At 39.9% G+C, this 25,881-nt stretch overlaps 3 protein-coding genes and 1 pseudogene across 4 annotated transcripts; 1 reads left to right on the top strand and 3 right to left on the bottom strand.

Moving 5' to 3' along the window:
* Positions 1–574: 574 nt before the first annotated feature.
* Positions 575–2,989, top strand: LOC149068058 (programmed cell death protein 6 pseudogene; annotated as a pseudogene). The gene has a single exon (XR_016195180.1). The product of XR_016195180.1 is annotated as a programmed cell death protein 6 pseudogene (transcript).
* A 14,350-nt stretch (positions 2,990–17,339) lies between these two features.
* Positions 17,340–18,443, bottom strand: LOC149068059 (uncharacterized). The gene has a single exon (XM_089251891.1). It carries the CDS (start codon positions 18,441–18,443, stop codon positions 17,340–17,342), a length of 1,104 nt encoding a protein of 367 aa, XP_089108017.1.
* A 321-nt stretch (positions 18,444–18,764) lies between these two features.
* On the bottom strand, positions 18,765–20,309 carry LOC149068060 (uncharacterized). Its single transcript, XM_089251892.1, has one exon. The coding sequence runs from the start codon at positions 20,307–20,309 to the stop codon at positions 18,765–18,767; it is 1,545 nt and encodes a 514-aa protein (XP_089108018.1).
* A 37-nt stretch (positions 20,310–20,346) lies between these two features.
* LOC149068061 (uncharacterized) lies at positions 20,347–22,485 on the bottom strand. The gene has a single exon (XM_089251893.1). The coding sequence runs from the start codon at positions 22,483–22,485 to the stop codon at positions 20,347–20,349; it is 2,139 nt and encodes a 712-aa protein (XP_089108019.1).
* Between the last annotated feature and the right edge of the window lie 3,396 nt (positions 22,486–25,881).

Genomic DNA, 25,881 nt, shown 5'->3' on the forward strand with positions numbered 1-25,881 from the left:
TCAGCATTCATTTGACTATTAAAAAAGGTAAGATTATAAAAGTTTTTTCTACATCATTAAGTTTTTAAATAAGTTGTTGAAAAAGTTTCGTTCTCAACATCGTGTCTCGGTTTGTGGTTGTTCGAAGTTTTTTGATACGAAGCTATGACAGACACCACAGCTGGTATCTTTATTTTTACGGATGCAAAATATTCTTCTAAATTATAATTTTATTTTCTAAGGATGTTTTCGGTTCATTAATAGCATTTTTATACATTTTTCACGTATTAAAAAAACAACTGGCAATATTATGAACACTCTACGGATCTCCCGATCCCGTTAATCAGTCTTGTGATTCGTCTATTTTTGAAGCAACGTCATATAATCTTTTTCAGAAGCAGAAAAATTGTGTAATTTATGAAATTTATCAAACATATACCATTAATTTCTAACATAAAACTTTTATTGCAAAGTTTTATACTTTTTTTTAGAAATATTTGTATCAAAAAAATATAATAACGAAGTTGAAATGTAAACCAATCGCATGCCGTAAAACCCGATACCCTACGAAATCCGTAGACGATTCATGATGCTTTGTCACGCGTAAGTGAATGACGTAACTTTGTGGTGATATCATTACGGTGTCTTGGTGTTTCTCACTATTATCTTCTGAGCTAGTCTGCGTCGTCTGATTTTTTTTTTGTTGACGATAGTCACCGAGGAAAACAATGGCGTATAATCCATACGGATCAGACCAGGGGTTCCTCTGGAATATTTTCCAGCAAGTGGACACGGATCGCAGCGGCAGCATCACCAGCAACGAGCTGCAAAGGGCGCTGTCCAACGGCACCTGGAAACCGTTCAACGCCGAAACGGTTCGTATGATGATCGGCATGTTCGACAGGGACAACAGCGGCACCATCAACTTCCAGGAGTTCTCGGCCCTGTGGAAGTACATCAACGACTGGTTGAACTGTTTCGTCGGCTTCGACACCGACGGCTCGGGGAACATCGACCAGGGCGAGCTGAAGAGCGCACTGACGTCGTTCGGCTACCGGCTGTCCGACCAGTTCTATGCCCTGCTGATCAGGAAGTACGACCGTGACGGCAAGAACTCGATCAACTTCGACGATTTCATCCAGTGCTGCGTCGTCCTGCAGAGTCTCACGGCGGCCTTCAGGCACCACGATAAGGACATGGACGGCTGGATACACATATCTTACGAGCAGTTCCTGACGTTGGTCTTCAGCCTGAGGATGTGAGCAGGATTGTGCCATCATTACCGCCACTGACACTGTATGCCGAAGCTAACAAAATTAATTTCTATTATTGTTGTTAGAGTTTATATGCGTTTATTTGAATTCTCGATGAAATAACGCAATTTCGTAAATATGATTCCGAAGAGACAAATTGTGAATTTGCATTATTATTAAGTTATCTACTATTATACCTTAATTGGTTAATTTTCCATAAGCATGGTCAACACCAACGTGGCAACTTTTTTCGTTTCAAAACTAGCGACACTGACCAGGGCCGCGACTAGATGCGTAGTCAGCCGAGGCAAGCAGTCATTTTGGGCCCCCCCCCCTCTTGTACCGTTGAAGTTAAAGAGTGAAGTTGGTGCCTTCTCAGGATTCTCCCTAGTTACAGCCCTGGCACTGACCACCAACCACCGAATTGGTCTTTGCTATTTTTTGGCAACCGCATATTTTGTTTATTCAAACTTTTGTATCCGATTTCTTCGTAGTTTTCAGCGTGATCGTATATTAGATTGATTCGTATAATAAATTGCACATTTTGTGTAATTGTTTGTAGGCCGTCTTGACTGCAACAAAAAAGGCAATTAATTAAGCCTACGTGGCGCAAAAAAAAAAAATTGTCCACGGCACTGACCATGCTTATGGAAAATTAACCCTTTAAATCAGGGCTTGACAAATCCGAGGTTGCCATGTCAACTAAAAAATTTGTATTGGCACCTAGAATTTCCCGTGTGTGACTGCTAAATTGGGTGTTGGGAGGAAAAAATTTCGGAATCTATTTTAGCTTGTCTACTAACACAGAAAGGGTCAACAGATATTTAAGACGTTTTTATTAGTGCTCTTCCATTATAACCATACCATTCATTTTCAACACCAAATTGGCACATTTTGGCTTGTTTCTTTTTTAACAGAAAAAAAGAAATTTTTGGACATTACACTAAAAAAAAAAAAAAGACACTAAATAAGAAGCATAAATTCAGCAAGATATAAAAGACACCAAGTGGTATTGTTATAACAAAAGAGTACCATGTTTTTTACCTCTGAACAAATAATGCTTTGCTTTAAAGAAATTTATCTGGCATGTAAATTTCTTTCCCTCCTGATTTGTCAAGCCCTGCCTTAAATAATGTGACATCTCAGGTGCCAGTAAATTCTGAATATACGATATATTGCTGTTTGGCGACTTATTTTTTTTTATCGCCAGACCCGCATGCAGCACTTCATGCTAGAGTTACAGGAGGGATGAACCTGTATAGGTGATGGGAACATCCAAATAATTCATGTTTCGGCACCAAGTGGGATGACGTTTGTTACATGCCGCTGTTTTGGTGTAGTCTAAAAAACTTGGCTACAAAAAAGTATACTGTGTATTGAGAATTGACCCATCCTAATGTCGCTATATATCTGTGATCATGAAATTTCTTTGAGATGATATAGGTAACCTGTAAACTAACACTATTTGAATAATCTTCTCCTTCATGAAAATGTTAAATCGGTACTCAGTAGAATTGCAATACTGCTGTAAATATATATTATGCTTTCACAGCCATCATTAATATAGATATTTTGGAAGGATTTTGGACTGTTTATTTGTTGTGAATGCGAAAATATAGATGTGTTAACTTGCTAAAATGATGAATATATTCTGGATTTGGTGATGAAGTCAAGGATTGCTGACTCTGAAAGATGTCCGCCACTCATGTGTGAGAAAATTTGAGCATATTCATCTATTAACAACACTGTAATACTGTGTAGTGATGTTCATTTTAGTGCTGGTCATTTACCAGAACAACTGTAGTGCAAAAAGAAATTTATGTTTCACAATGGATTAGTGAAATCTGAAATATGTATGTTTGTATCAGCGGTGCATAAAATTTTCAGTTTGCAGGCCAGACAGGTCGAACGTGCGTAATTTAAACTGAAGTAATTACCAGGTTGTGTTTCGGTTGAATATGTGTTGTTCAAAGGAACACTTTTTGATGGCCTGCAGGTTGTGCACCCCTGGTTTTTACACCCTTGATGCTCAATATAGATCTCAATAAGAAATTGATAGAATATTAAACACATGGATAGAATTTACATGCATACACACAAAGGCCACCATTTACTAGTTTTTGTGCAAGGCTTGAAAAATCGTAGGCACTAGGTCAATTTGAATTGGTGCCTAAAAATGTGAATGCGTGATAAATAAGGTGAAAAATACAAAATTTATGACACTGTATTCAACATGGAAAGGAGAAAAGTCATGTTTTGCACTAGCAACTATTTTTAATTTTTCAAGTCATGCTTTCATGTGGTTCGGTCCGAGCGGTAGCATAAATTTTAACTCTTCCCAGTCCAAATACTTTTTTGGCATTTCGTTGGTATGGTTCGTACTTGGAGATACCTGGAAGTTTTTCCCTTTGCGTTTTTTTTTGCAAAGCTTATGAGTTTTGCTAAGAAGCCGAATTCACGGGAAGCCTTCCTATTATTGTAAGGGGCACATTGTAACAATGAAATGCCATTGTTTCCTAATGTAGACCTATGTTGAGTTCACCTCGACCATAGAAAAGTTAAAGTAGCCGAAGACACATTTGGGCATGAGAAATATTTCGTTAGTGACCAGTGGCAGAGTGCTTGATGCATGAACATACTGTATATACTTATGCATGAGCCATGGTCCTCACAAGGGTGGGGCTGAGAGGGCCCCCGGGACGATTCTCATTTTTGTTTTTTCATGCTATAAATTCTTTTTTGGGGGGGGACCCGCCAGAAGGCCCTGCTCCAGGATGTGGGGGGGTTATGGCATGAGCCAACCCTGCAACTTGAAGACCACCAAACCGATACTAAATTAGAAATCTATGTATAAGCCAATCTGAAAAATTTGACTCATTTTGGAGGAAAAAAAATTACTTATCTAAGATGTAAAAGTTTTTTTATAATCAAAAATGATCAAAACTTTCCAAATATTTTCCTTTCTCCCATTTAATAACTTTCTACCACACTTTACGAGACAGCGTCAAAACGTTTTCCATCCAACCAATGGCTACAGCATAGGCAAAAAAGGTATGGTTGTACAAAATATTGTCTGGGTATAAGAGATGGCTACTGTTAGCAGGACCACAAACTGTAACTATCGTGCTACATGGATTGATAGTTTTTGTAAACCCTTTTAGACGAAGGACCATCTTGATGTAGGGGCTCACCTGCAAACTGCCTGTGGGTTTCTTGGCGCATGGAGCCTTAGAGCAGCGTTTCTCAACTGCCAGGCCCTAGTGTCAGTGAAACCAGGCCATGAGTAATTCATCGCATTTTCTCCCATTTATTTCCCAATAGCCGTGTTTATGCCTAGGCCTCTCTTCCACTCAAGAAATAGAATGCAACTGGACCACAGGATTTCAACAGTTGAGAACCATTTACCTTAGATAACCTTACATAGCAGTTATCATGACTGAATTTGTAGGGGGGGGGGGGGGTGTCCTCAGTGTTTTGCTAGGCCACAGGATGCCCCCCATAATGCTGAAATATGACTTGTTTTTGTGGGCTGAGTTGAGCCAACTTTGCAGCCCAGAATTAGTGCACTTTGCTGGGGGGGGGGGGGGGTTAAATTTTTTTCCCTCAAAGAGAGTTTCTCAGGACATGTATTTAACTTCATTTCATTCTGAATGTTTCCTCAAGGCTAGTGTGTGAGAGGCATTATCGACTCAGACAATTCTAGATGTCAAATGCTAGCATAGGGTAAATATTGAGAAGTAAATGACTCATATACACACACACAACTTTTTACCCTGCGAAACTGACAGTGTTTACAAATGCTTGTTAGGAAAGCTTGCTCGGTTAAGAATTTGTTGCCGCATAACAAATAAAAGTGATTAAGGTTTCACGTTTCATTGCCAAACTTTCTTAATGCTTGCTCGATTGAATTCCATGCAAACGAGAAGAAATACGGGATCGGCGTGCGATGTTTTCTGTCAAATGCGTCAAAAAATTGTTACTTATATTATATACCTATTATGAATGTTGGATGATTCAAAGTGTATGACTATTGCAATTGTATAAAATGTTTTCTAAGCAGTTATTTTCACTGAATTTATAAACTGTTGCAAAAAAATTTTTAAATGTGCGATATATATGGCATTCTTTTCAAACCTATACCGTTCATATGTATATGAAAATGTTCTGTTGGTTTTTTTTTTTGTTTTGGGTTCATTCGGTTACTGTTTACATGTTTCAGGGATGATGTTTTATTTTGAAGAAACTATTTTTCTCCTCTTTATTCCCGTTTTATCTCATCATGTCTGTGAAAAGCAAGTTTCTATTCCTTTTTCTTTTTTATATGCATATTTGCTGAATTGTGAATAAAGTTTATTGAATTGTACTCGAGTTTGAGTGATTGGGTTGTAATTTTTTACAGGAATTGAATTCAGAGAGGAAAAATAAATTTATACAATGGATATATATATATATACATACAGGGTGGGCAAAAAGTCGGAATTGAAAAATCAATAAAAAACCCGAAATAAATGGTTTGCAGGGTTAGCATCGCTAGGTCACAGGAATTTTTTTAAGACAGGAAAAAAACAGCTGATAGGTAGCGCTGACGTACACGAGACAAAGAAAAGATACGCAAATAACGAACAGAATGCCTCTAAATCGTTTATTACAGCAATATGTATTCCACGTGACCACCACCACAGGGGATAACACATTGCAGGCGACTCACACAACTCCAGTAACGGCAAATTGCAGCATGTCGTGGTGCAGCGGTTCCCAATCGGGGGTACGCGAAAATGGTAATGGCGGCCATCCATCTAAAAAAAGAACAAAATAATTCAAAAAGATTAAAAAGAAATTTTAAAAGTAGGTAGAGGTTTTTACTAATATTGTCAGTTGTAATGTATTGACCTTTCCCTATCAATGAAATCTTCTATAACAGAGGGGTTGCGTCCGCTGGAAGGTTCGGCATTCCCGCCCGCGCCCAACCTATGATCCAAATTCGTGAACTCCTTCGTCTCGGCTGTTATGTATCTGGCAACACCAGAAAATACAGTATTATGTTTTACGAAGGTGGCAACACTTGAAGGGAATGACAACATGGCGGGAACGAGATGTAAATATTGTTCCGTAATAAATTAGTTAAGAATTATCGTTCATCTCATGATTCACTACCGAAACGGCTCATAAAGTACAATAAAGTTGGCGACGAGTGAAAAAAAAAAAAGAATCGGAAATGGCAGACATCGACGATCTAGTAACCGTTTTAAGTAATTTCGTCTCGAAACTAAACGAAACTCATCCAGCACCTTCAACCGGCGTCAATGTGAAAACGCTTCTCCAGTCACAATCGATCTCGTTTGAATGCTACGACGAAGCTAACGAAAGTTTCGGTGAATATGTACAAAGACTCGAAAACTACTTCCAGCTCAAAGGACTCACGGATTCAACAGCCGACGTCGCCGAAGCCAAGAAAATGGTGCTAATCAACTGTCTCGGATCCAAGTACTATCACCTGCTTTCCAGTCTAACTTCACCGGATCTCCCTTCATCGAAGACGTACGACGACCTGCTGAAAATCTTGAAAGATCATCTCTGCAAAAGGGTAAACATCCTGACGGAACAACACAAGTTTCTTTGCCGCACACAACACCCAGGTGAGCCGATTTCGAATTATATCGCTACATTAAAAGAACTTTCGAAAACCACCGAATTAAAATCTAGTTGTGAAAATGCTGAATGCTCAAAATCTGTCATCAACCTCATGTTACGTGCTCAATTTATACGAGGATTACAGGATGCCGAAATCCGCGAAAGAATTCTACAACAAGCTGAACTGACATTCGACGAAACACTCGAAGTCGCATTAGCGATTGAAGCTTCGAAAATAAAGAACTCTACAAGAGTAATTACGGTTCCAGTGTGAATAAAATTGCGCAATGTAATAACAGCGGGAGTTCGCGACGGAAATCGACTCCGCATCGACGCGACAGATCGGCAAGTCGGAAGCGAAACCTCAATTTGAGAGACATCGGGTTAGAAAACGTGTGTCTCCATTGCGGAAAAAACAACCACCAGACTCAAAACTGTCGAGTGAAACACAAGCTCTCATGCCAGATTTGCTTCAAAAAAGGTCATATCAGTAGAGTATGTATTACAGAGCTTCTGAAACGGAAAAATAAAAGCGGATCTGAAGGAAATACTGTTCAATATGTCGAAAATCCAGATCACTTTCAAGTGAGCCAAATTGTTGATATATGCACTAACACTGCTGAAAAAGACGATAGAATATTTGCAGTCATTCAATTAAATGGGAAAAATTGTCGTTTCGAATGTGACTCTGGTAGTCGTGTGAGCATCATGAACATAACTGACTACAGGCGCTTAAACCTAAATCTTCCGATCCTGAAAACATATTTTTCCGAAGTTATACAGGTGAAATTTTCAAACCTATCGGATACGTCAAAGTGACTGTATGCTACAATGCTAAATCCAGTGAAGAAGAATTATACCTTGTCAATTTGAAGAGAGAACCTATCCTTGGTCGAAATTGGATATCAACATAAATGACATTCATGATTCCTCAAGTGTCAAGCATATACCTGTGTGTGCCGTAAAAAGATCTGTTCCTAGTATTGTCAATGAATACTCTGATGTTTTTGAACAAACAGTGGGCAAGATTCCAGATTATACATGCTCCCTGAAATTGCGGAAAGATGCCAAACCAGTGTTTGTTAAACCTCGTCCAGTACCATATGCTTTGCGTGAAAAAGTTGAAAAAGAACTGCATAACTTGTGTGATCAAGGGATCATAGAAAAAGTGGATCATTCAGAATGGGGAACTCCACTTGTCATCGTGCCAAAATCTGATGGTTCTGTAAGACTTTGTGCTGATTATAAGGTGACTGTAAACAATCAACTTCATGATGCCAGACACCCAATACCCAAGATTGAAGATATATTCAACAAGCTACGAGGTGGATCATATTTCTGCACCTTGGACATCCATAAAGCATATTTGCATTTAGCAGTCGATGAAGACAGTGCAAAAGTCCAAACGATCTCTACACATCGAGGTACTTATTTGGCAAAAAGATTGTTTTTTGGTATTAAAACTGCACCGAACGAATTTCATTCTTTCATGGATCAGTTTGTTCAAGATTTAGATGGAGTAACTGCATATTTTGATGATTTAATTATACAAGGCAAGACTTATGAGGAATGCACAACACACTTGCTGAATGTTCTAAATAAATTACGAAAATATCATTTGCATGTAAATATCAACAAATGTAAATTTTTTGAAAAAAGTGTAGAATACCTTGGACATGTTATAACTTCCAAAGGACTGAACAAATCTCCAGCTAAGATTCAAGCTATTCAAGAAGCACCCAGACCAAAAAATGTTGACGAATTGAGACAATTTTTGGGCTTAGTTATGTATTACTCGAAATTCATCAAGAGTGCATCAAGGTTACTTCACCCACTAAATAATCTTCTCAAGAAAAGTATTCCGTTCAACTGGACAGCTGATTGTGAAGCAGCATGGATAAAAATCAAGTCTGAAATTGCTAGTGACCAAGTCCTCATACCATTTACTCCAGAACTTCCAATGACTTTGGCTACTGATGCTAGTCCACATGGTCTATCCGGAATATTATCGCATATTATGCCTGATGGAAGTGAACGTCCTATTGCATTCGCTTCAAGATCACTAACAGCTGCTGAGAAAAATTACAGCCAGCTCGATCGAGATGCTACAGCTGTGTATTGGGCATGCAGAAAGTTCTATGATTACATCTTTGGTCGAAAATTCACATTGGTTGTGGACAATAAACCAATGATGACTCTCTTGCATCCAGAGAAAAAACTTCCAGCATTGTCAGCTACAAGAATGTTGCGGTATGCACATTTCCTTTCCAACTTCGACTATGACATCAAACATCGAAAATCATCCGAACATGCAAATGTAGACTATTTGTCGAGAAGTCCCTTACCACTGACAGATGTACAAGTCAATACTGTTGATGATGAATACATCCTGCAAGCATCAGTGATTAGACACATATCCACAGACACAATTACTTCTGAAGAAATCCGAAAAGAAACAGAATTGGATGATGATCTACGTGAACTAAAGAAAAATGTGATGGAAGGAACTTTATATGACCCAGAAATAACATTACAAGAAGGAATTCTACTTCGTGGACAGCGTGTAATAATACCTAAGACACTTCAACCAACCATCCTTCAAGAACTACACTCAACTCATTGTGGAATAGTAAAGATGAAAGCACTTGCTCGAAATTACTGCTATTGGAAGAATATTGACTCTGACATAGGAAGTCTAGTGAAAAGTTGCAAGAACTGTTGTGACGTCAAGAAAAACCCCCAGAAAGCTCCAGTGCACAATTGGGAAAGTCCAACAAGAAATTGGCAACGTGTTCACATGGACTATGCAGGACCTTTCATGGGACATTTTTTCTTACTTGTCATCGATGCAAAGTCTAAATGGCCAGAAATCTACTACATGAAGAAAGCTCCAGATTCTGCTATTACAATTCATTTCCTGCGAGAAATATTCAGTCGACATGGACTGCCAGAAATTCTCGTTAGTGATAATGCTTCAATTTTCAAATCACAAGAATTCATGGACTTCTGCAAACGAAATGGTATTCGACAACGAATGATAGCTCCTGGTCATCCCTCAACAAATGGACAAGCAGAACGTTATTGCCAAACCCTGAAGACAAAACTGAAATGCATGGAATTCGAACGAGGAACACTTCACGAAAAATTATGTAAACTACTGTTTCGGTACAGAGCTACACCTCTTTCATGTGGAAAGACACCAGCAGAATTATTGTTGGGAGAGAATCTCAGAACAAAGCTAGATCTCCTCAAACCTACAACTCCTGAGTCATACAAGAACAATGCAACACAGCCAGTCTTTGAAAAATTTTTCAAGGAAGGAGATAGAGTACAGTCAAGAAATTACACTCATTCAAGCCTATGGAAGTATGGAACTGTTGTTCAACGATTGGGTCGTGTTCATTACCTAGTTGAACTAGATGATGGATACATTATCAAGAGACATTTTGAACAGCTTCGACGGTGTGAAGTCAATCGACCGTCTTCTCCAACTCCTATTCGACTATCAGTTCCTATGAGACACTTCCCTCAAAAGAAATCTGTCACTTTTAGTGATCATGTATGTCAACGAGAGATTCCTGCAGTTTGCCAACACAAGACTTCATCTATGGTAGATGCTTCTACTGAAACAGCAAACTTCAAACCTACAACTCCTCGATCAACAAGAACTATTTTTCCTCCAGCTCAGACTACTCAACTGAGACGCTCAACTCGTTCCAGAAAACCAGTTCAAAGATTGAACTTGTGACTGTTCAAATGTTGATTCTTGTGTATAACTTTTGTTTCTATCATTAATCATCTCTTAATTTAGTGTGGGAGAATTGTTATGTATCTGGCAACACCAGAAAATACAGTATTATGTTTTACGAAGGTGGCAACACTTGAAGGGAATGACAACATGGCGGGAACGAGATGTAAATATTGTTCCGTAATAAATTAGTTAAGAATTATCGTTCATCTCATGATTCACTACCGAAACGGCTCATAAAGTACAATAAATCGGCTCACTTTTCTTCGGCGTTTTAGATTTGATTATTGACTCATGCCGGGCTGCACATGAAAGTGAAGAATTAATTCGTGTTGTGTTTAACTTTTGTTGTGGGCGTTTGTATTGAGGCGTGTGCGTGTTAATCCCACAATTTTCTACGTCAACTTTTCTACCAAGCCCCAAGTAGTCGCCTGACGTGAAATTTGGTCATTTTCTCTGAATGACGTCAGTCAAAAAAAAAAAAAAAAAAAATCCGTCATTTCAAAGTCATTTAATGACCACGAACAGTAAAGGTCAGGAAATAACGTGATTCTTGATGACCTTAATGAAATATCAGGTCATTTCATGACCTTATTAGCCATGAAGGTCATTAAATGGCATGATTTTTTATGGCGTAAATGATTTTGTGTCATAAAAATCACGAATTTCTTTCCAACTGAAAAATTCTGTTCCGGATGAAAATATCAAAATTATCCAAAATGTTCGTCAATGAACCTTCAGAGGGTGTTTAAAAATTACCCTAGGCGTATTCGTTACTGGTTGTCACAAGATAAATGAAGTACTTTTAATTGCGATTTTGTTTTGAATGGAAATGCAAAATTTCTCAATGAGTAATTGTTCATATAAATTTATCAACACGTTATATACATTATAATTGCATCCATATCATGTTTTTTACGGAAGATCAGAGGATCAGTGAAGTCTGTCAACAATTGAAAAAGATGCAACGAATTCTTTGACGTGTACGTTGAACTAAAAAAATGAATTTTTTTAAAATCTTTTTTTTTTTCGATAATTATAAATAATGCAAATAATTATGTTTATAATTATATTACTAGGCTGACCATATTTTCTCAAAAGAAATACGGGAAATTGGGATTCCAAATACGGGAAAATACGGGACATTGCCAAATATTGGAGAAATTACGTAAAAATCAAAATGGCGGGAAATAAAGCATGACTGCAAATTTCAGTGGATTTAAATGAAATCCACGGAATAAAACGTTCACCAAGGCAAATGGGAGAAATTAATATTCTTATTTATAATTGTATTTATCATAATATAATTTATGAGTGGGAAAATAATTTCATTCTTTTTGACTTCAATAAAGAATAAAAATTCAAGTAAGCTTCGTGTAAAAAAACGGGAAAAACCGGGACACTTCCGTTAAAAAGTCAGGACGGCCAAGAAAACAGAAAAAACCGGGACTGTCCCAGGAAATACGGGACGTATGGTCACCCTATATTTATTACTATATTTTTCAAGGATAAAAAAAATAAAAGAAAACGAAAAAATAACTGCCATCGGCTAAACTCAGCAAGGAATTAAACGGCAATTGCAATATAACTAATCAATACTTTTAAAGTCTTCATTAAATAACACCCGGTGGTTACCGCTATGATAACGCGATCGGTAGAGGCATGGTGTGAGATGCATAGGGACAATCCTCAAATGAACTGGGTTCGAGTCCTACCTACGCCAGAAAATCATACTTTTTTTCCCCCTCCCGTCTCTTCAAACAGCGCCATCTACCTTCTGAAAGTCGAACTATTTGCAAATGGTAATTTTTTTTTGACGTTTGCAAAATGGACATAATGACCATTTTATCACGTCATGTTTGAGACATTCTATGACTTCCAAAAAACGTTTTTATTGACATCAGGCGACAACTTGGGGCACTTACCACTCACGTGATTTGCGCTAAGAATCAGTAGCTAAAAACTAGATCTGTGCGGACGCGGACTGAAACACCAAAATGAAATACCTTGCATCTGTAAACGTGAAAACATATTTTTAATCTTCCAAAAGGTGTGCTGCCAAAACTACCGAAACAACCTACTACATTAGCTATTGTATTGCGAGACGAGGAAAAAATCACACTATTGGTAAAAAGATGCTGTCAGATGAATGTTTGCAGAGGAAAGTGCTCTTATAATGAGTTTAACTGTTATAATTGGTAATTTTACTGTACCATTTATGTTATGGTGCAATGTTTTGATTCACCACTCTAAATTTTAAAATGAAAATTCACCTTTTGAAAGAAATCATCAATTATGTTGTGGTGAAAAGTTGTTACCAAGTACTATTTAAGTTGACAGTACCCCAAGAAAGAAAACTTTTGGCCTGGTGATCATATTAGTGGGGTACCATTTTTGAGTTGTTACCGTGTCCGCAACAACCCTTTGTGTGTCGGTGAGTAATTCTCCTGAATAAATATGTACTAGAGCATTTTAACCCAAACAATTAAGTCACAAAGAAAAAGGAATATGTCAACACACAGAGGTCTAAATGCACATTAGGTTCTTTAATTCTTAATTCATATAACCAAAAACAAAATACCAAAAAAAAACAACGATGCTGAAATACCTTACTTTACTTATCGAAAAATTAAAAATTATTTGGGTAAAAAACTAAATATCGCTTGCAGTTTGGTTTTGCCCAACCACTCAACAAAATTTGAAAGAGAAAATTTACTCACTATCTCCCATATTAAGGTCACTTCATTCTTGACAACCGGATTTCGATGAACAGTTCCCTTTAACTTGAACACTCAGTACGGACAGTTCATTATTTCATCCTTAGACGGGCGGATCTGCTTGGCCACTTGAACGATTAATGTCCTCTGTATCTGCTGAAGCGACGGTCCGTGCACATGCTTTACGATGTCGGAGCACCAAAAATTCTTCATCTGTAATACCATTCGGGGTAGTGTGGTAGAAGTACCATCCTTGGACTGGACTGCAAGAGTCTGCCGCTGGGCTTCATCTTATATGACTGCTAGTTGCTCCTGGGTTCCTTGCATTTAGTACGAAGGTGTAACAGCCGGTGAACCTTCCTCCTGGATCAGTTGGGAGCAACTGATATGACGAGACGATACTTCATACTGTTTTTCTTGAACTTACGTCTTCAAGTAAAATGTTACGACTTTTGGCAGTTCAGAACTAAATAGGGGTTTGAGGGACTTGGAATTATGAGTTTCGGGGGATCTCCAAGTTACGTGGGGGGGGGGGGGGGATTCTTCAACGGCGGGACCGCACTTTCTCATGCAACTGGTCCCGATGAATTGCACGCCTCTAAAGTTTTTCAGTGATAATATGTAAATTGAGTGATGGGCGGGGCTTGAGAAAGCGCACCCTCTAATTCGTCGCGCAAACTGCGTCATCCAAAATTTTATCCAATTGTATCACGAGGAGCGAACACAAACATGAAACCAAAAGAAAAACATCTCTTAATACGGGGTCGATTTAAGAAAATGAACGGCTTTCAGCAAAGTTTATAATGACAACAATAATTTTCAATATAAGATTTCCCGATTAAATGCATAAATATTCATCAAAATCAAAAAACATTAACATCATTGTGTGGGGAAAAAAATTAGCTTTCCAACGATATGCGACATCATATATATATATTCTTGTTTCGCGACATGACGAAAAATTTAAATCCAAACAAAGGAAATTCTCAAAAAAATTCAAATTCAACACTTTCTCGATGACAGAGAATAATTTCAAGCATATAACATTATTTCAAAGTTTCTCTCCCTCACAATATTTTACAACACAAGTTTGTTTTTCCAAAGCATCGGAAACAGTGGAGAGAAAAAGGGGAAAAAAAATTAAATTTTAAAATTGAAATACTCACACGGTCTCAAAATTATTTAACTCTTGATTAACAAAAATGTTTGTTTCCCTTATTTAAAAAAAACATCGACTCAGAATATGCAAAAATCGAAAAAAAAAAATATACAACAGATTACACGAACAGTGAGAGAGAAAGAGAAAAAAAGAAAAGGAATCTTATCTTCCTTTTACATGTACGGGAGGCATTCGCGTTCGTGCGGGAACAAGAAAACGGACTCATCAATATGGCGATGATATCTTTGTTTATCAGTGATTCATTAGGTGTATCTCTCTCACAAAGAAAGAATATATTATTCAAAAGAACACACAATTTAACTCGGAATTTCTCAAAATTTTACAGGAAGAATCAGAAAAATTCAAGGAATTTGTTATTGAGCTCAAAAGATTGAGATGTCAAAGCAAAGCATTTAATATTTAGGATTTTCCGACAAACACATACAGTGTGATGCATAAAGAGTGTGTGTTCACTCTACACAAACGATCTGTGCTTCAGATCTTGGGCATTTTATGAATATCAGACGGAATGATAACACAAGAGGAAAGGAACTAGGCAACCACGAGATTCGGCTCAGCTTTCCACAATAAAATAAAGACAGAAGCTCAAATATTTTCCACGCTACAAACACAATTATATTTACATTTAGCAAAATTTCACTTATTTGACATGACAATTCTGGGTTGAAAATATGTCAGGCTTCTTTGTCAAAGGGGGGGGGGAAGTGTCCTACTTTTCCCACCGTGACATAACACCTCTGACAAATATTTTTTTCCCATCCAAGTCGACGAAAGTACCGACGTTGCGCAATATTCTGTGATACTTGTAATTGTTAAGTACTTGAAATAAAAAAGGAAATCTTTTTATTTGTCACCCATCGAAGGGGTCGTACGACTGCTAAAGACGTATTTGAAGCAATTTATCAGTATTTCCTTAAAAAAAAGAATTCAATGCTCAAAATGCATTGTCTCACAACAGATGGAGGAAAATCCACGGAAAGTTTCTATTCAGGCCGTCGTGCACGCGTGGCAGAAGTCGCTCACAAAATGAAATGGACTCACTGCTGTATTCACAGACAGAGCCCTGCATCGAAACCGTTGCCTCCAAATTTGCGAAACGTTCTTGATGAAACGGTCAAGGTTGTCAACTTTGTCAAGGTGAATCCTACCAACTACAGGTTGTTTAAATTGTTGTGCGAAGACATGGACATCCTTCACAATACTTTGCTTTTACACACCGAAGTTAGGTGGTTGTCCCGGGGTTATGTCCTGACGTTGCTGTTCGAACTTCGGCACGAGGTAGCCCTTTTTTTAGGAAGTGTTCGAAACACTTCACGATTTCTTGTCACAAGCTGGGCTAAATTTAACAGTCGGCCACTTGGAAGCATTAAAATCCTCGTTTGAAAAATATTTTTCAGAGCCGGAAATGGGTGATCGGCTTAATTTTTCAAAATCCTTTCAAAGAAGAGTACTTTGAACCGGCTTCATTGTTGATTGCAGAAAAGGAGAAATTGTTCGTATACTTACATAAAAATATAGAATCAAATTGAACACGATTTGAGTTTGTATTTATCTTCTTTTGAGCTTAATTTTTCAAAACTTTGTAATTCAATTTACAGTCCCAAAGATCACATTAATTTTTTTCCCAATCTTTGTGTTAATTTGTTTGCTTACTTCAAAAATAAAAAAAAAAGCTGAGTAATGAATTTATTTTATTTAATTCAACATGTACCTTGTTTTGAAGTTTTTCGAAAACTGTAATGGTCGAAACAGATTGGCGGGGTGGGGGAGCCTGGAGGATTCGGGGTTGCGGGTACGCGGACTGAAAAAGGTTGGTAATCACTGTCCTGGTGTATACATGACACCTCTCGGCAGGGACGCCGGAAGTCAAAAATGATTGGTGTCGCTCAAAGTATACGAGTTATTTCTCTGTACAGGCCACGATATTTACATATATTTTCCACTGACCATACGTCCTTTTTTGAAGTAGAGTGTCCCGTTTTTTTGTTTCGAATCTATTTGATTTCAGCGATGGTCCGTTCTTCAACCTACTTTTGCAGTAGTGGTAAGATTTTTACCACAGTAAAATGTAACAAACCTATGCAGGAAGGGGTATAGGGGTACCATGTCTGCCCCAAGACCAGTGCAGTCTTAACGCAAGAGAATGCGGGCCTCACAAAAATGAGACACAGTTAAAATTTTCAAAAATTTTCCAGGTGGGATCTCAGAAAAATTACTTGGTCCGGGGACCCCATGACGCTCTAAAGACGGCCCTGCCCAAGACAACCAAAAATTAAAATTATTTTTTTCAATAAATTAAAATATTCCAAGAAAATACCTTTATGTGCTACATTTTTCTGGTATACATCTGCTGTCTCTGGGACAGATGCCCTGTGCTCCCGGACTGTTCACGATCTTGTGGCGTGATTTTCAGGATGGGTCTCTGGTAACTAGCGTCGAATATTCCGCTGAACGAACCATCGATAATTAAGGACAATTCATGATGAAATTAACTGAATTTATTGAAACATGAGAGTGAAAACGATACACGAGCCGCCTTGTTGTCGGTTTGATCGCGGTCATCATACTACCCCGTTGCGCGCGCAGCCATCAAGGCAACTGCCGCTCGCTAACGGTATGCTGCTGCCATCTAGGGGCGTCAACATGCCGCCCACCTTGAAACATCGTTTCAATACTGACATGTTTACATGAAATACAATGGCAGCTGCATGTGAAAATTATAAAAAAAAATATATATATATGCAAATTGTATAGATGCGCAGAAACATATGCTATTGTACATGAAATCCAAAAAAATGTGATATAAAAGGGTATAACATTGAGCAGTCATACTAGTTGTCAACTGGTAGACGACAAAGTTTTTGTACATTTCTCTTAAATGTCCCATCCTTGGACTTGATAGAGACAACTCTCACGATCCCGTCGGATCCCGGAAACAACTCTGTCACTCGACCAAGTCTCCACTGCAAGGGTGGTAGACGATCTTCTTTCACTAGAACGAGATCACCGAGAGCGAGATTTTCTTTTGGTTTCAACCACTTGCTTCTATGCTGTAGCTGGGTAAGATACTCAGCTCTCCAACGATTCCAGAAATGTTGCAGAAGGCGCTGTACCAACTGCCAACGGGTGAGACGATTGAATTTTGTTTGTGTGAAGTCTGGCTCGGGCAATGCTGTCAACGGACCACCTATGAAAAAGTGACCGGGAGTGAGAGCAGATACGTCGTTTGGATCATTTGAAAGTTCACAGAGAGGACGAGAATTGAGACATGCCTCAATCTGTGACAACAAGGTATACAGCTCTTCGAATGTTAGCTGCATGTTGGAAGTGATTCGCCTGAGATGGTATTTCAGGGCTTTCACTCCTGCTTCCCAAAGACCTCCCATGTGAGGAGATGCTGGAGGATTGAAATGCCAGTTTACTCCGACATCGGTGAGATGACTGGAAACACGTTCGTTATGAGTGCGAGATGAAAAGAGACGAGCAAACTCTCTCAGCACCTTGTCAGCTTTCACGAAGTTAGTTCCACAGTCACTGTATATATCACTCGGCTTTCCTCTCCTGGAAATGAATCGTTTCAGAGTGGCGATGAATGCCTCTGTTGACAAGTCACTTACAACTTCACAATGCACAGCTTTGGTTGAGAAGCATACGAAAAGTGCCAGGTATGCCTTGCATGGTTTTGCTCGAGATGCCTTTGACATCCTGATGGTGAAAGGTCCTGCACAATCGACAGCACAGTGAAGAAATGCTCGAGATGGTGTTACTCTCGCAGCCGGTAGATCGCCCATGATTGGAGGAGCAGTTGCGCCACGATAGCGAACACAGGTTATGCATTTTCTCACAAATTTCCGGATGACACTTCTTCCAGAAACAATCCAGAATTTCTGTTGGATGCAAGACTGGAGAAGTTGAGGTCCAGCATGCAAATGCATTGTATGATAATGCTGGATAATCAACTGAGTGAAATGATGCTCTTTTGGAAGAAGAATTGGATGTCGGTGACTTCCCAACCAACGTGCATGTCGCAATCCTCCGCCCACCCTGATAATTCCATCATCGGCGATGAAGGGATTCAACCGAAGAATATTGCAGTTTGAAGGTAGCGTTCCTGATTTTCTCAACGAAGACAATTCTGATTTGAATTCTACTTCTTGAACTCTCTTGACCCATGTATATAATGCGTGTGTCAGCTCTTGAGTGGTAAGAAACCCTGTGCTCCTTTCAGGTGCAGCAAGTTTGCAGTTGTCTACGAATCAGAAGACATATGCCGTGACTCGCTGAAGAGAAGTAAGTGAGGAAAACCTGTCGATAATTTCCATGTCATGTGCAATACCAACAAACACAGATTGGTTGCAAGAAATATTTTTCTTCTCTTCAGTCAAAACTTCATCCACGGAGCTGCACAACACAGGTTTGTCTGCTAGCTGACCTAGCTTGGAAAGGAACTCTGGACCATACCACCATAGGGTAAATGCCTTCAATTTGTCGGCCGGTATTCCTCGTGACGCACAATCAGCGGGATTGTTGGTTCCATCAATGTGATTCCAATGACCCTCAGGGAGAAGCTCATGAATTTTTGTAACTCGATGAGCCACAAACGTCTTCCACCGGCTTGGATGTGAAGAGAGCCAGGCGAGAACAATTGTAGAGTCAGTCCAGCACCATATGTTTGTGTTGACTAGACGTAGTGCATTGCATGTAAAGTTGATGAGTCTTGCAAGCAGCACTGCTCCACAAAGTTCAAGTCGAGGCAAGGTTGTTGGCTTCACAGGGGTTACTCGTGTCTTTGCTGCTACTAGTTGAACCTTCGCAACTCCTTCACTGGAAGCTGTTCGAACGTACACAACCGCGGAGTACGCCTTTTCTGATGCATCACTGAAACCGTGAATTTCTAACATATGTGAAGAGATTTGCATCATATATCTTGGAATTTGAATGTCCTCCACTTGCTTGAAGTCTTCATAAAATACTGTCCATCGATTGTGAATGTTCTCTGGCAATTTCTCATCCCAAGACAGTTCAGCTTTCCACATTTCTTGTATTTGAATTTTGACATTGATTACAACAGGAGCCAGCCATCCAAGTGGGTCAAACACCTTGGAGATGTGTGATAGAACAGAGCGCTTGGTCCACTGTTGCATATTTACCGGTGGTGATTTTGAATTGAAAACAAATACATCATCCTTTGGCTTCCATAAAATGCCCAAAGTTTTGATGTCAGTCTCTATTTCGAACGTAGTACTTGTCGCACGAAAGTCATCCGGTAGAGATACAAGAACGTCTTCTTCATTTGATGCCCACTTTTTTATGACGAATCTACCGTTTTGAAGAAGTTTAATGATTTCCTGCTGAATACGAATAGCTTCCTCGACTGAATCTGCTCCAGTGAGCAAATCGTCTACATAAAAATCCTGCTTGACTATGGCAGAAGCTCTGGAAAACTCATCTTTTTCATCCTCAGCCAACTGCTGCAGGCACTTGGTAGCTAAGTAAGGTGCTGATGCAGTTCCGTATGTCACAGTCAGCAATTGATACTCCTTGATGAGTATATCTGGCGATTCCCTCCACAAGATTGTTTGGTACTTCGCGTCGTCCGGATGAACAAGTATCTGACGATACATTTTGACAATATCTGCCGTCATTGCGACCTTGTGAGTTCGGAAGCGGAGAAGAAGTGTGGCAATATCGTCTTGCAATGTTGGTCCAACCATCAGCTTATCATTCAGTGATAAACCCCATGATGATTTTGCTGAAGCATCAAAAACCACACGAAACTTGGCTTGATTTTCTGGCTTCATAACTGCGTGGTGAGGTAGGCAGTACTTGTCTTGATTGTCACTTGTCACCTCCATGTGTCCCAGTCTCATACTGTTGCATGAACTCACGATACATTCTCTGAGCTTCTGGCTGGTGTCTCCAACGTCTTTCATTTTGTAGAAGTCGTGTCTCAGCTACGTCTCTGGATGATGACAATTTTCCATCGATGTTCTTGAAAGGAAGCCTGACGATGAATCTTCCCGATGAATTACGCGTGTGGGTTGTGCCGAAGTGTTCTTCACATGCTTGCTCTTCGGCTGTCAACAATGAAGTTTGTGGGACTTCTTCCAATTCCCAGAACTTGTTGAGATCGAAGCTTGTACTCTGTACGAGAAGTGTTGTTGAAACAGGTTTCGATATGTCTGTGGTATGTACCTTTCCCGAGATGACCCAGCCAAACACTGTCTCAAGGGCATGAAGTGAACCATCATGAGATGCTACTCGTCCAGGCAACAACAGTTTTCCAAAAACATCTGCACCCAATAGTACATCCACAGGACCAGTACGGAAACAATGTTTATCTGCTAGTTTCAAGTTTTGGAACTGTGTCAACCCCCTTGAGGAAATATTTGTTTGCGGCAAATTGCATGTTATTTTGGGCAACACAAAAGCATTAACCAGTTCAGTCGATTCGTTGTCACATGAAGATATGTTGAAATGAACCAGTCCTCTTACCTTGCCAAGCTTGGTTGACGATAGTCCAGAGAGATTCAAGTTGCAATTATGTCGTCGGAGACCTAGTGTTTGAACGCATGCCTCCCGGATGAAACTTGATTGGCTTCCGGAGTCGAGAAGTGCCCTGAATGTGTGAGCTTGACCCATTTTATCGAACCCTTTGACGATGGCCGTCGGCAAGATGACATAACTGGAAGTCGCCGTCTTCCTTGTACGCGACAACTGTGACGAAAAGACTGAAGTCGTTTTGACAGTCGTGGTATCGACATCCGCTTCATGCAGTAGTGTGTTGTGTGAATCGTTGCATTTTTTGCAGTGTCCTGCAGAGCAACTCCGAACCATATGTGATGATCCCAAACAGTTGAAACAAAGTCGAAGCTTTTCGACCGTTGCTTTTCTAGCTGAAACACTCTGGTCGTGGAATTTCGAACATCTGAAGATGGGGTGGTTTCCTTTGCAAACCACACATGTGCTAGAAACACCATGATTTATCAACACTGATTTTCGTGATTCGAATGAATTCGTCGGGTGACCTTGCGTCTTCGACTTGGCTGAACCTGATGATTTGCTTGTGCTGACAGCTGCAAGAGCGCGAGCCCGATTGTCGATGAATTCCCGCCACTCACTGAACGTGAAAAGTTTCTTATCCCCCTGCGAATGAAGAGACCACTGGCGCAAAGATTCCGGATCCAGTTTCTTGGACAGGAAGTAGATCAGGATACTGTCCCAATGTTGCACCGGTTGCTGGAGCGATTGCAGAGCTTCCAGGCACTGATTTGTAGTATCTAGAAGCCGACGTAGGCATGTTGCTGACTCATGTGCGATGTTCGATTGCGAAAACAGCTTGTCCAGACTTGCCTGAACAATCTCAGTTTCGTTGTTGAACCGATCGTACAAAAGCGCCCATGCTTTGCCGTAATTGCTCCCTGCGAGCGGGATCGCGTGAATTACTTGAGCGGCGTTTCCCTTGACACATAGTTTCAAATATTGTAACTTTTGAATGTCACTTAAACTTTTATTTTGATCGATGGTCGTTGTGAACATATCGCGAAATGGCAACCAATCGTTAAGTTCGCCACTGAACGAAGGCAGTTCAATTTTCGGTAAGCGCACGGAACTAGCTTCTGAATTTACAGTACCTGATTGTTTCGTCGATCCCGATGCTTGGGCCATGCTGAAGCGAAGATCGTCGATCCGACTTGCCAAATCGCCGAATTCCGCTTCGTGGGCTTCCAGATGTTCATCCGTTGACAAGATGACGATTTCATCATGCAAGACGTTGAGCTCCGTCCACAGTTCTTTGGCTTGTTCTTGATAGATTTCCAACTGATGCCGTGGGAGATCATCGCTGTTGAGCTTCGGCTTGATGACGTTGCAAAGCCGCGTGATCTTGCCTTTCACCGAACTTCGTTTCTTTACCAAAGATTCCATCTGAAGACCGCTGTCGCTGGTTGCGTTTTTCTTCCCGGATTTCGGCACCATAAATGTTCACGATCTTGTGGCGTGATTTTCAGGATGGGTCTCTGGTAACTAGCGTCGAATATTCCGCTGAACGAACCATCGATAATTAAGGACAATTCATGATGAAATTAACTGAATTTATTGAAACATGAGAGTGAAAACGATACACGAGCCGCCTTGTTGTCGGTTTGATCGCGGTCATCATACTACCCCGTTGCGCGCGCAGCCATCAAGGCAACGGCCGCTCGCTAACGGTATGCTGCTGCCATCTAGGGGCGTCAACACGGACAATCACAAGTGATTTTTCTGAGGCCATACCAAACAAATGCTCGAAAATTTCAACCATATCTCATTTTTGTGAGGTTTTTTTTTCTCCTGAGGCCCCCAGGCCGCGCCCGGTCGGGCCCATGCCTTAAGACGGCACTATCTGTGTCCCTCTCATAATATTCACAAAAACTGAAATTCTATTATAAACCGATAAAGTGGTGAAAAATGGGCAAAATCATCAATCAATGATGGTTTTGATCACCAGTTCTTTAAAAAACCATGCTAACAGGGCCGTCTTAAGAGCACCATGGGCCCCGGGATAAGTGGTTTTTCTGAGGCCCTACCAGGTAAATTATAGAAAATTTCAACCAAATCTCAGTTTTGTGAGGTGCCCGGGTAGGCTCATGCGTTAAGACGGCACTACGTGCTAATGCGTATTCTGAAATCGAATAATTCTATCATATGTATTTTACAGTTTTTTTGGATTGGATTGTTGATGATTTAGTTGGATTCGCGTTTCAAGTTCTCCGATAATTTAAATTGACAACCAACACCACAGAGTAAAGTCGCGGAACATTTGAGTATAATGTTTCAGAATTGGGGAAGCTTACATTGAAAACCAAAAGTGATACAAATACATAATGCAGGGGTTCTCGAACTGTGTGCCATGGCACCCTGCAAAGGTTTTTCGAAAAGAGACTCTTTGTTAAACTGCTATGTGGGGAGCCGCGGATAAGCGTTGATTAGAGAAAGAGGTGCTGCGGGTGGGAAAAGTTTGAGAACCCCTATATAAGTGTATAAGATGCCCCACACATCCTCCAACGCTACTACTACTACTACTACTAAACCCCATACATGTACCTCGTCCATATTCCTCTGCGGAACCTCTAACGAATTGGTACATGCGGGAATGTGTGTGTACGTATAGTGAAACCTGACGTGAAGTTTGTTTCTGTGCCCCTGAGCCTTGCCTGGGTGGGCCCATTCTTTTTGATGACACTCCCGCTCTTACCTAAGGGGCCCGGTGCGTCTCAACAGTTTCAGACACGAAAAATATTTGCCCGATTTTATATATTTGGTGTGGGGGGGGGGGGGGAATCGGCATCCATTATTTCAAACTATACAAGAGAATGCTGTGGAATATCCATACAGAAAATGCTAAATACACAATTCAATAAATTAACACAAAAACTGGCAAAAATTCAGCACTGAGGGTAATTTCAAACTAATGAGAGAAAAAAAATCCTGAAACTGATAAAAATTTTGGACTTGACGATTCAAAAATAATTAAAAGAAATAATTCCAGCATCAATAAAAATTCAGAATTTACGGGGGAGGGGATTTCAAGAATTGTTGAAACTTCAGAATTAATGCAAGAAGTAATTTCAGAATTCATGAAAGTCTCCAATAGTTTACCGTGAGTGCGGGGGCCCACAGAACACGGTGCTAAGTGTGACCGCTCCTTTCGCACACTCCTAAGAGCGACTCTCACTTTCACAGCGGAAATCACTTTTTCTCATTTCTCTTTGGCAGCATCAACCGTTTTCTCCACTGAGGGCAAAGCAAGAATTGGGGAACGAGGGGGGGGGGGGGGGTGGGGGCGTGAGACTAAAGTGAATATCTGTTGTTTAAATTTTGTTGGCTGGGCTATGCCCTCACATCCCGTAGGCTGGGAATTCTGGCGGGCCCAAGTAGGAGGTGGATTTAAGGACGGGCGCACACCCTGGGCAGCGTAAAACCCAAACATTACACTTTTTTCTAATTTAAGGGGGTCCAGTATTTACTTTTGCCGCATCTGCCCTCCCCCACAAACAAAACTTTTCACGGGCTCTTGTGTAGTTAATTTACAGCTTGAAAACCCCCAAAAAATTATATGGTAATTGTTCCAAGCCCGTTCCCATGTCAGCCCTTCCCTTGTGGGGTCAAATGCCGAACTTGGAAATTGGGCGTCGACAACTGCACAACAATTTTACCGAATTTAAGAACTAAAAAATTACTGAACTTGAAAATTATTGGCAACATTCCCAGTTTAAATGACAGCGGATGGTTTTTCTACAGTTAATTACACAAAAGAAAGCAAAAAAAAAAAAAAATGTCATTTAGATAAAAGCAAACTTACGTGGGGTAGAATCTAATTCATCAATATTTCACTGTGAAATCCTTTGAACTTTGAAAAAAACAAATCTTAAGAATTTTTTTTTTTGCTCACATAGGAGCGTTTCATTATTCCACACAATAGCAGAGCAAAAATTTGTGATTATTACTATCTGTGACATAAATAGTTCGATCTTACACGAACGGCAAGGAATGGTTCGATTCTCTACATGTAGCTGGTCATCCGAGATCCGACAGATGAGTGGGAAAAAAAATTACACACCATAGGAAGTCCAGCAGTACAACAGAAACGATTTTTTTCCCCTTCATATGCTAGGTATACTGCATATCTATTCAAGGAACAGCCAGGCTGCACACTAATTGTACGCTATCAGCGCGGCTCTCTTTTCGCTGAGTAGTAAAAAGACCGACAGCTATATGTTAATTGAACGCATGTGTTGTTGAATGGGTCTGCAAAACTTTTTTTTTCCTCTCCCTATAGAAATATTTGGTTCCGAGGAGGAAATTGCAAACGGATATAGCTTCTTTTTTATTTCCCCGTGGTGCCCGCGGGAATCGGTGCCGGCTTTGATTTTGAACATCACAACGCAAATCACACGGGTATATACAGGGTGATTATAAAAAAAACTATCCCGACATATGGGCCCCTAACTATCATACCATTCACAGAAACTGAATGAAATTTTGGCATAAGGTATTTTGAGCTATGCGCTCAAGAATGATATGGAAAACAACAGTGTCACTCTAACAGTTACGGTTACAGTGAGAAAATTTCGAAAATATCAAATGGCAACATCAAGTTTTTTGTATTGGAATGTGATCTCCATTGTGAAAAACCCTAAATAGCGTTCGAACGGCAACTGTAGCATGAAAATCACCGGCGGTAGATAGGCTAAAAGTGAGGACAACCAATAAGGACAGAGAAGCAGCAGCGTAAAATAAAGCATTTTATTGTGTTTCACAAATTTTCCACATGACCTTGTGGAGGACTAATCAGGCTGGGATCTCAGCCGAAGAAACGGTGTGACGAATGAA

This window comes from Pholcus phalangioides, unplaced genomic scaffold, assembly GCF_987345545.1.
Source record: "Pholcus phalangioides strain wild (caught in Gottingen) unplaced genomic scaffold, Ppha-v1.0 ptg000027l_1, whole genome shotgun sequence".
Taxonomy (NCBI): domain Eukaryota; kingdom Metazoa; phylum Arthropoda; class Arachnida; order Araneae; family Pholcidae; genus Pholcus; species Pholcus phalangioides.